Genomic DNA, 11,158 nt, shown 5'->3' with positions numbered 1-11,158 from the left:
ATTTAGATGGTGGCCTTCACCGTCGCTAGCTCCCTTAATATCTACACTTATACACAAGGTCCTTGGGATTGACAGGTATCAAAATCTTGGATCCAAAAATATATCATTGATAATAAAGTGATCACCGCAAGCCCCAGTCTTCGTCGGCGATGGCAACGTGAAGCGATTGGCTTTACTGGAGGCAATCTTCTAGACGTCCCCATCAACCATGATATCCCTCTTCGCTACTCCGTACTTCCTCTCATTATCGAGTGCTGCATCTTGCAAGTTCGCATCATCGCATGCCATCATAGGCTTGGCAGCCGTGGGTCCCATAGAAGATTAGTGTCGATAGTGGGAAAAATGTCTCGATTTAGTGTCTACCACCAGAAAGGGGCAGACCCAAGGATACCCTTAACAACACTCGCAATCTCGTATTCTCAACGAGATCTTCCCTTTGCCAACACTGATCATGTTCGACTCCCCCTTTTTGCCCATTCTCGAAGGACATTCTTCCTCACCTTCCCAGTACTCGTCTTGGGAAGCTCCGCCACCACTTCCACCTCCCGAGGGACCATGAACTTGCTGATCGCACTGTGATTTTTGGCCCACGCGATCACTTCTTTTCCATCGACCTGCTTTCCCTGCTTCACAGTCACAAATGCCTTGGGTCGCTCCCCCCAGTGTGCGTCTGGGACTGCCACCACACCGGCTTCGAGGATGTCGGGATGGGTAACGAGCATCGACTCGAGAGCGACAGATGATATGTTCTCGCCTCCTGTTCGGCCTTGGTCAGCATTGCGTTGAATGAGCCACCACCAAGGACAAATATTGCCTACCGCTGATGATAATGTCCTTTGCTCGGTCCAAGATTTGGACGGCTCCGTCTGGGTGCCAAACCGCTAGATCCCCGGAGTGCAAGACGCCCCCAGCGAAGAGCTTTCGCGTGGCCTCGGGGTCTTTGTAGTAGCCCCGGGAGCAGATGTTGCCCACAAAGGCGATCTCTCCTATCTCTTTGCCGTCTCGCTGGACGTCAATAATGGTTCCTTCTGGGACGTCCGTCTTGATGACTCGAACGGGCAAACTAGTCAAGAAGCCATGTCCTTGTCTTGCCATCTTCTTGTATTTCTCTTCCGCCGGCAGTTGATCCCATTGCGGCATGTAGTACCCTTTGGTAATCGGCCCATATGTCTCCGTCATTCCGTACACATGCACCGGATGCAAGTTCAAGTTGGTCATTTGCTCAAAAAGATGTGGGGTCGGTGGGCTGGCCGCTACGGTGACTTGGACCGGCCGCGGAAGTCGCTCGGCCTCCTTGGCAGCACATAGCAAGGTATTCACCGTTGGAGCCGCGTTGAAATGGGTGATGTGTTCTTGCTTCAGCAATCTCCAAATCTCCGGATAGTCGATCTTTCGCAGGCAGTAATGGGTGCCACGGACGGCGGTCACTGCCCACGGGAATGTCCAGCCTGGAAGAGTTAGTTGGATGACAAAAGGTTAGCGCCGCTGGGTCAGAGCATATGACTTACCCATTGCATGAAACATAGGTAAAGTCCATAGATAACGGCAGCGGCCTTGTCGCAAGTTCAGGCCAGATTCGATCACGTTGGCCAATGCAGCTAGGTAGCAGCCGCGGTGAGCGAACTCGACGCCTTTGGGGCGGGCTGTTGTGCCACTGGTATAAGCCAGCGCAATGACATCGTCCTCGGAAACAGCCTGGCTTTCCAGCCCATCCCAGCCCTTTGCGCCTGTGTCGGCGTCATACTTGAGGCCTTGTAACACAGCCTCATCGAAAGGACCGGAGAGTTGGCCTTCTGTAGCGTCCGTATCCGTGTCGACTATGACGGGAATGTCTGGCTTTGCCGCTCGGTATGCCTGAAGTAGTGGTAGGTATTCTTTGTCCACAATGATGACCTCGGCGTCCGAGTGCGTGAAGATGTAGGCGATGTCATCTTCCTTGAGCCGGTAATTAACAGCTAATTGGTGTCAAGGTCAACCTCTGCCGCAGGCAACGAGGGAAAGGTCTTGCGCTTACCAATGTTCACTGCTCCAGCAGCAGCTATCCCAAAGATAGACTCCAGGAAGGCAGGGGTGTTCGGACACAGAATGCCAACCCGCTTGAACCCATGCTTCTTGAGATAGTATGCAAGACCTCTAGCACGATCTGCAGTCTCTATATATGTCCTCCGCAGAACCTGATTATTTGCAGTGACGTGGTAGATGGCTTCAGCCTATCAGCCAATGGTTTCGCCGGTTAGTTCACTGAAACCAAAACAGTCGCTTTTTACAAAAGCACCGCAAAGCAAAAAAAGTCTCACATCAGGTTCGATCGCCGCAGCACGGGGCAAGAAGAATGTGGGCGAGAGCGTGTGGTAGTTGATGCGATGTTGCGGAGCAGGGTCCTTAGCTTCGGGGGTTACGAGATGGCCCAGTAGACCCGACAAGCGAGTCTTGACAGATGACATTACTAGGGGCTTGGTAGCGGTAGCCAAACAAAAGAGTCCAGATTCGTAAACCTAAGGTACAAGAAACCGAGTACTCCCTGCTGTATATAATTGCTGGTGTTTGGATTCGCGGAACAAGGGGAGCACCATACAACCAGAGCCGAATCGGAGACAAAATGCGGGGGATGATCGGGTGCTAAACTGCGTTGGACCGCGGAGAAATTGGCTTACCCGCAGCCTACCAAGCGGGATGCGGGTGACTCTTCCACAGGCCTCGTTTCTTGTCCAATTATTATCGCTACAAGAAGACGCTGAATACCCTGAAGGAGAACGATATAAGAGCTCAATGATCGTTCTCGAATCAGATATATACTTTGTAGTGCAAGTCTAGCCCGGCTTATCCTTCGTGTGTCCTGAACCATTCAGGGTAACCAATCACCTTAGGTTTGACACAATCACTCCTGAAGCACACCCAGTATCTACCAAGTACCCATATGATCCGCACTCGATCCGCTCTCCGTACGCCCGTAACATCCGAGGCTGGTCATTGATGACTTGGACGTGTCGATCCCGAGACTCAGGCATAGTGGGAACCAACCGCTAACAGGCTACGTTGATTGACATGCGATAGATCTAGGCTTACAGTCAAACAAACGATGAACAACGGAACAAACAGAGGATTGAAACGAGCATTGTCAATGGTCATGAGAGTCATTCTTAACTCGAGAAAACTTTGGATTAAACCGCGACGGCGCGAAATAACGGTCAGCTATTTTGAACAACCTTTCATCCCAAGCGACTCCGTATTTTTTACTTTTGAATATGAAATCGGTTCCTGTAGCCTCCATGTCCGTCACAACATGAACATTTGTGGTAATGCATGACGAGGTAGGGACAAGGGAAAAAAGGTCGATCGGTTTGCCGTCCAACTTCGCTGAAAGATAGACCGTTTGCGATCCCAACCCAACCCATCACTGAGACAAGCAACCAACCGCGCAACGAGGTATCTAATATCCGTACTCAGCAAGCTGGCTCTTGGTCTTCTCGTCAACGCTCGCCGACTTCTGGGCCTGGACGAGCTGGCGGCGAGCGGCCTTCTTGCGCTCGTAGTATGCACTGCTCTTAACCTTTCTCCGCTCCTCAAGTCTGAAAAGAATCATCCATTAGCCATGTCCATAACACCAGAAAAACCAATGATCCAAAGCGATGGATACACACCTGGCAACAACGTCCTGGTACTTCCAGCCAACCTCGTGGCTGAGTCTACCGACGGTGCAGTACTTGCGGCCGGGGCGGAGTCTGAGGACACGCAGAGCCTGGGGAACGACGACGCGCTTCTTCTTGTCGTAGGGGGGAGGAACACCCTCGAAGACCTTGAGTCTCTCCAGAGCAGCAGCACCACGGGGGGTCTTGTGGGGGATCATTCCGCGGACGGCCTTGTAGAAGATGCGGGAGGGAGCACGGAAGTGGAAGGGACCACCACGAGTGGGGTTGTAACGAGTCATCTTGCGAAGGTAGGCGTGGTACTTCACTATATCATCGAAAGTGACCATGTCAGCTTTTTGCTCCGAAACCGGCGCCAAACAGCCATAACATCTCCAAGTGTCTCCAGGTCTCGGTGTATCTCTGCTCCATCCAGGTCTTGCGCCTTCAAAGGGGATGAAAAAACGAATCGGATAACGTACGCTTCGCACGGAAGAACTCGCCGGAGATGTTGAGGGCTTCACATCTCACAACGACGATCTTCTGGCCGTTAAGCAGCTGCTTAGCAACAGTGCTGGCCAGGCGACCAAGAAGGTGTCCCTTGCCGTCAATGACGACCTGTAAATTCCCAGCACAAGTCAGCGATCACTGTAATTGTAGATAACATAGGCCATAATGTCTTCCGTCCTTGAAATGTCCAAAGCACACAAGACGACGAGGCTTTTTGGCGGTCTGCAGGTGAAAGGGGTTACGCACGACTGGCTCGATGGAGGACATCCTGCTCTTCTGTCACCGTTTCAAAAGGAAAATATCCAGCGAAAGGAAGAGCGCTGCTCTAGGATACTCCCTTGGGATGTATGTTGTCGGCGGTTGTTGTCGTTGTGGTCGAGTTCAACGCACACAACGAAGTCGGATGGGTTCGCAGGTTAGATCGCTAAGCGAAGCTACTACCCTTTGTGTGGAAAGGTCATTGAGGGCCGCAGCCCTAACCCGGTCCAATCCCGTGGCTCGAGATCACGTGGACCACCTCTTTTGCCCCTCTGGTCTATTCCAGCCCAGTTTGACACTTCCTGGGTCCAAAAAGACAAATTGTTTCTTGATAGGCCAGTCTCGGACTGTTCCACMGAAAAGCAGTATTTAGTTGTCTTTCATTATGGTTTTATCTACTCCGTGGATTGTCGCCAGTGATGTCAATGTCTTCACTCGGCAGACCAACTCCGGCATCGATCTAGAGCCTGAGATCGCGACTTCAAATTTGATCTATGGAATGAGATTGACAGCCTTATGATCTTACAGACATAGCTCTTGGTACTACCTATTTGACTCACTCAAGATAGTTTAATCAACGATCGGCCAACGATCAAATTTCATGACATTTCTTGGCATGGTCTAAAAGTATCAATGCTTCATATTGGCTAAGATCGGTCGACGTATTCTGACCTGTGCTCATATTAGGACTTCCGAGGTTGAAACTGCGGGCAAAGGTCATAGTATTTGTCCTGAACACTTTTTATGCTTCACTAGTCCTCGTAACTCGAAATCCCCTTCAAAGCCTTGTATGAGTCATTTGGTTCGCGGTTGCTAATACGAGCCAGTTTAGTTGAAAGGGGCTGAGCTACTGCTACGTTAATTCCAGCTTTGAACAGTCTCTGGCAGCCTTGTTGCAAGGGTCGAATGACAACAAAGCCGTCTTATATACAGCCTTAGACGACTGATGAGGCTTCGAAAGACGCGCTTTGTTTGTGTGTCTGACACGCACGGATACACGCCATCAGAAGCAGGGTTCAAACTACCAGCGGGAGATGTCTTGATTCACGCGGGAGATCTTACGAACCAAGGCAGTCTATCTGAGTTGCGCAAAACGATCGAATGGATTTCCAAGGCCGACTATGAGGTCAAGATAATTGTCTGCGGTTAGTCTGCTTGGAGCACGCGGTAGTATACGCGTTACTGATTAGCACACCTGTCCAGGCAATCATGATATTACGTTAGACGCAAACTTTTATGCTAAATACGGATCGACCTTCCATAATCAGCATCTAGAAGACCCCGAGCAATGCATGGAAGTTGTGAGGGCAGGATCCCCCTCGATAGTATTTCTTCAGCATCAGTCAGCACTAGTCCGCTTGACCCGGGCCGACGGCCCCAAGACCGTATTTAAAGTCTTTGGCTCGCCCTACTCCCAGTTCACGGGGAACTGGGCATTCGGATACGAGACGGCCGACGCTGCTGCGCTCTGGGGGCAGATTCCATTGGACGCTGACATTGTCATCACACACACGCCGCCTCATTCTCATTGTGACAGCCTGGACATTGGCGAGCCCGTCGGGTGCAAGGCCCTGCGTCAGGCATTGAGCAAGGTGAGACCTCTGCTTGCCGTTTGCGGTCATGTACATGAGGCTCGGGGCTATGAGAGGGTCAAATGGTCCTCACCATCGTCAACCAATTCCGGACCGGAACAAACCGAGCATCACGTTATGCGAGGTGTCCTGCCTCCTCGAGAAAGCAGGAAGCAAAACCTAGTTGATCTAACGGGCAAAAAGGCCGAGCGTCTGGACAACGATGGCTACTCTGTTGCCGCGAATCCAGATTTGCCGACGGCATCATTCACACCCACGCAGAATGCCCTGCTACTGTCCTCAACCACAGCCTCAACATCCGTGATGCCTGACAGTCCGCAACGGAGTCAAAATGCGCCTTTCCCGCTCTTTTCGAGTTTGATCCAGGATACACGCAGTGACGATATCCGTTTCCGACGAAAGGAGACGTGCATTGTCAACGCCGCTATCGTGGCAAGCAAATGGCCGCACCGAGGGGGGAGGAAATTCCATCCTCCTATTGTAGTTGACCTGCAGCTGCCGACCTGGACAGAGCCTGAGTAGCCCAGTAAACCTACAATATTTGAAGCTTTGGCATATATACCAAGTATTCCAGTCTGAGGCTGTATTCGTTAACCTATGAGACTAGTATGCTCTGTGCGGCTCGCAATGGACAATGGAGCTCTGACCTACAGCGGGCGAATAGATAGACTACATTTCTGGGTGGTGCATAGCTGCCTTGATGAGCTCAATGAAATTATGGCAAGCAGAGCGAGGTCTCGGGCCATCCCCATTACATCATTTCTCCAAGATTTTAAATGGGTCCACACCCTTTGACCACGATATCCGTTGAGCACCCGGCCATCCCCCACATGACAGGCGCGGACTTGAAGATCGCGAACCGAAGCACTGTCTCATCACACCATAGTCGTTTACAGAAACCTGATCAACGACTTCCAACCTGATAAACATTATTAACACTAGACGAATGTCCAAGGTCATCCGCAAGACCCCTCCATCACCTGATCGAGCAATGTCACCAGCTTAAGGTTGACCATACCAGACCTCACACCCAAGTAGAGCGCTTGTTACCGCCTTATGAATGGCGGAGGAAATCTAGCGCGGTGATAGCTTGACCTTCTGCMAGAAGCAGATACTTTGTAGTTGCCAATGTCAAGATGATCTCACCAACACACCACGCAGATTGTGTCTGCTTGTCGCAAGGTCCTAGACCACTCAGGCGGGCCATCAGGCCTACTCTCAGGCCTCGTAGACAAGTATAGCGTGAAAAATACAGAAGAATCTAAGGCGAGTGTCTTATATGACGAACCTCGACTTACTATGAACAAATCCCCAGAGCTGAGGTTTCATCAGCGGCTAAGATCTTATCTAAACATTCAGCCATAAAAATTGTTTTCAGCAGTTCAGATGCGACCTGTAGGAATGTGGGCTGCTGAGTAGAGGCGTGGACCTACCTTAGCTGAATACTCCTTATCGTTAGTCAGCATCTATTTGTTCCAGTTTCCATCAGTATCGCCGACAGCGCCGTCTGCTGGGGTTGGCGCGCTAACCTTGAATTAATCAATCGCTCCTGAGTGGGGCGAGACTAAGTCTCGGACTTTTGAGTCCTTCATTTTGATTGTTCCAAGTGGAGGAAGATCTCGATGATGGATAACTAGCCGCCTATTGATAAGCTTGGTTAGATGCGCCTGGCCAGATCGGGAGATGTCTCTAGTGGGAGTTGTGGCTGTATCTCCATACCCGCAGCTTAGTCGTCTACGCAACTACGCTGCCTGCAGTAAATTGCTCCTGGTGGTAGCTGCGATGTTCGGAGGAACTGGAGCTGCGTTTGTTTGGGTAAATGCCTGGGTATGTTCTATTTCTAGGTGTTTACTGCGCCTTGTAGTACCCCACAATTTGACTCTGGTGCGGCAAGCCATGGATCGCCTAATTTGGTGCAAGCCGAGCAGTTGATTTTCCTTGCAAGTAGCACATGTACGGAGTAAAAGCCAGGGGTTCATATGTACAGCGTGCATATTGGTAATTCATCAAAGCCAATTACTATCTCCTATCTATCACTTGATGATCGTCGAAAGGACACAAGCGGAGACTGAAGAAACTGCAGGCCACATGGGGTCAGCCACTAGTACCTACTTCTGGATTCAGCGTTTAATTAGACTCTGGGCTTCTGTGACAGCTTTGCATCGTTGCCGTCGGTCACTTGGCGGACAAGATACATCACACACCCCAGAAAATGTGACATTGCCCATTATGCTCACTCACCAGTGGATGGGCGCCTGAGCCTGTGACTGGGTATGCTCGACCAGGGAAGGTGAAGCATTAGCCATGCAGGCTAATGCCGGGGCAATCATCACTGCATGGCAGAGCGTGCCGGTGGTTGGCTCGTTTCTGGAACGGACCTCCTGTGCGGATGACTTTCCCAGGAACCAATTATGCTTCCAGAAGCGTCCACTTCATGTTCGACAGCGCTCCAAGGTCTGGAGATGGCATACTGTCTCAACAGGGATGGGATAGGCCAGCTCGCGAAGTAGGGTGGCAGCCATCATCAGGCCCCGGCCCTGTCAGATTACGCTGTGGTTCGAGCTTTTGGGGGAGTCAGCCACATCAAAGGATGTTTATCCGTTCTTCCTTTCGTCCTATTCGCCTCAATGGGGCGCCAAAGCGAGGGAAGCCTAGTGCTATGAATGTGATTAAGCCAATTCCCAACTTAGCCGCTCATTCAAGGACCATCTACTTGTCCAAACCATAAGGAAAAGACACCGTTCGCATGGACATCTCAGGACTCCTGTACTGCCTTCGGCGGAAGTGTCACGGAACCGGCCGGGAGCCACCCACGGGACCACTTTCACGCGAGCGAGGATCGGATCGATGAGGGTTGTAGCCGTGGATTCGTTGGAAAACATCAGCCAACGATAATTCGGTGTTCCTGAATAAAAGGTCGCATGTAAAACTAACTCCGCACATGAGCGATGTGATCTCTAGGTAATGCTCCACTACTACCTGCTTAGCGAATAAGGCGCAAGATCACAGTAGCTCCTAAAAAGGAAAACCAAGGGGAATGACGAACCTGTTTCTGTCCTCCGTATTGTGGGACGAGAGCCGAGGGGGACCAGGTGGTCAGCCAATTCTAGACCGCGAGGGCAGCAACCACCTGCAATGGGTGAGGCAAGATGCAGAGAGGCGGACCATTAAAAGACAGGGCATCTCGGCGATATGATTGGATCTGTAAGTCGACCCCGGCAAAGGCGAAGGCGATGGAACTCTGTCAACCTATAAGGAGGAGAGATCATCGGGCAAAAGTCGAGGACATACGAAGTGTGGCCAGTGTCGCAGCCAGTCAGTCACAGCGGGCGCCAAAATACTAGTGCGGGGTTTTCTGTTCATCGTTCCTTTTGCAGGACATGGCTGCAACAGAGTCCTCTGAGAGGATAGCGGTGGTCAGACTGCATATTGGAGGTGTTGTCCCCTAGAAGCTGATTAGTTCATGTTCAGATAGCACACCATCCAGTCATGATGGAACATGGAGGGGTACTCTGAAATTGCCCCCGCAAGCCTTGGCTGATGACGGTTGCACTGCTGGCTGGCTGGCTTGCTCATCTGCCAAAGCATTGTCAGTATTATTGTACACCGAAGGATCATCAGGATTAAGTGGGTTCTCAAACCAAAGACGAGGTATTCCCATTTTCTGTTGTCCTGCAGACGTTCCACCCCTAACGCTGGAACGAGGAACTGAGTTTATTCAATACCAGGCGAGGGCAAAATAGGGCGAGAAGAAGGCTCACGGCTGCTCTTATTGGCATAAAGGGTATGCTCTTCGTCAAATATACTAACTACTACTGCTTGCTGCTCACGGGGTGATAGTGATACTCCCTAGGATGAGTATCTCCAACGATCATGTAGTGTAGCAAGCAAGCACAGGGCTGTTGCTGAGTCCCTGTTAGCGCACCGCATCGTCAATCATTCATCATTCTTTCCAGCCTGATTCATGGCTGACTATTTGTATCACATCCTGTTCCTGATTTCCATTCAGCAGGACTGGTACCTGGAGCATCCTCCTGAGGATCTCTAGCAACCTCACTCTAGTCAATTGATTCCTTTTTGATATCCGGCATAGGTGATTCTTTTCTAGACTAGCTATATATCACTTCATCCTAAGAATCGTCAGAGACCTTCTCCAATTGTTCCATGTTGATTGTCATTACCATTACTACTATCTATCAAGTGTCCTCCACTTCTTCCGAGTTCTCCAACAGCCCAACTCTGAGCGACACCAAGCGGGTCCCTAAACGTGGTTTCACTTCATCCTCTACTTCTCCTCGTCTTCGATACTAATCATTTACCAATTAATCGATCTATCCACTTGCCAGCTACTCCGCCCACCTTTTGACCGCTAATTCGAATTGAGATCATCCCTTCCCTGGCAACCAAAAACAGCAAAAGAAGAGAATCAGCTGGATACTTAGAAAGAGACGGCCCCAGGGACACGCTCACTCTTTTATGCGTGGGCTTTTCACTACTACATAATTCCTACCAACAGCGCTGCCTTTTGCAAAGTGCCAACATCAAAACCATCGCTTTGTCATTCTCATAATCATTTCAGCAGTCTCGTATCCCATTCCAACCCAACCTACAGAGGAAGCGTCCCGATTGAATTTCATTTGTTCCTCCACCTCCAGTGGCATCATCGAGCGTCTTCCACCTCGCTTCTTCTTGACATATCAACAACGACAACAATTCCATCGTCAGCGTCGTCTCAACTAGAGTACTCTCATCATTACTCTTTCTTATTCATCTTTCTGTTGTTCACCTACAATTCTGACTAAGAGTGGTGCCACTTCACCGACGTCGACAACCAAGCGTGGCGCAGTCCATACTGTTCTTGTGGCCTTCAGTGTTGGCCCTCATCCCGTCCAATTCAAACTTTTTCTTCGTGCCTGTCCCTTTTTTGCCTTTTCCTTGAATTTTCTCCGACCTTGGTATTATTATTATTATTATTTCATATTTGCACCGGCTAGTCCACTGCTCGTCTGGTTTGCCCCTCGGTTCACTGCTACAGTACCACTTTTTGCCCCTTCAACGGAGTATCTAACCAACAAATCAAACACCCTCTTCTACGACGGAGAAGAATACCCTACGGAAATCCAGACCCAACTATCCACCCCCTGATTCAAGAGGTCTATTAGTTCTGTCTCT

At 50.4% G+C, this 11,158-nt stretch overlaps 3 protein-coding genes across 3 annotated transcripts; 1 reads left to right on the top strand and 2 right to left on the bottom strand.

Moving 5' to 3' along the window:
- Nucleotides 1-449: 449 nt before the first annotated feature.
- On the bottom strand, nt 450-2,444 carry Asppvi_003159 (putative AMP-binding domain protein; the record flags this gene model as incomplete). The annotated part of the gene is made up of 5 exons (XM_043299131.1): nt 450-757; nt 819-1,448; nt 1,509-1,955; nt 2,015-2,210; nt 2,298-2,444. The coding sequence occupies 5 exons, from the start codon at nt 2,442-2,444 to the stop codon at nt 450-452; spliced, it is 1,728 nt and encodes a 575-aa protein (XP_043155066.1).
- A 986-nt stretch (nt 2,445-3,430) lies between these two features.
- On the bottom strand, nt 3,431-4,403 carry Asppvi_003158 (60S ribosomal uL13 domain-containing protein; the record flags this gene model as incomplete). Its single annotated transcript, XM_043299130.1, has 4 exons — nt 3,431-3,569; nt 3,642-3,954; nt 4,109-4,244; nt 4,335-4,403. The coding sequence occupies 4 exons, from the start codon at nt 4,401-4,403 to the stop codon at nt 3,431-3,433; spliced, it is 657 nt and encodes a 218-aa protein (XP_043155065.1).
- Nucleotides 4,404-5,340: 937 nt separating this feature from the next.
- Asppvi_003157 (metallophosphatase domain-containing protein) lies at nt 5,341-6,508 on the top strand (the record flags this gene model as incomplete). Its single annotated transcript, XM_043299129.1, has 2 exons — nt 5,341-5,539; nt 5,748-6,508. 2 exons carry the CDS (start codon nt 5,341-5,343, stop codon nt 6,506-6,508), a joined length of 960 nt encoding a protein of 319 aa, XP_043155064.1.
- Between the last annotated feature and the right edge of the window lie 4,650 nt (nt 6,509-11,158).

This window comes from Aspergillus pseudoviridinutans (genome assembly GCF_018340605.1).
Source record: "Aspergillus pseudoviridinutans IFM 55266 DNA, scaffold_2, whole genome shotgun sequence".
Taxonomy (NCBI): domain Eukaryota; kingdom Fungi; phylum Ascomycota; class Eurotiomycetes; order Eurotiales; family Aspergillaceae; genus Aspergillus; species Aspergillus pseudoviridinutans.
The sequence above is the reverse complement of the archived record's forward strand: the minus strand, read 5'-3'. Positions and strand labels throughout refer to the sequence as shown.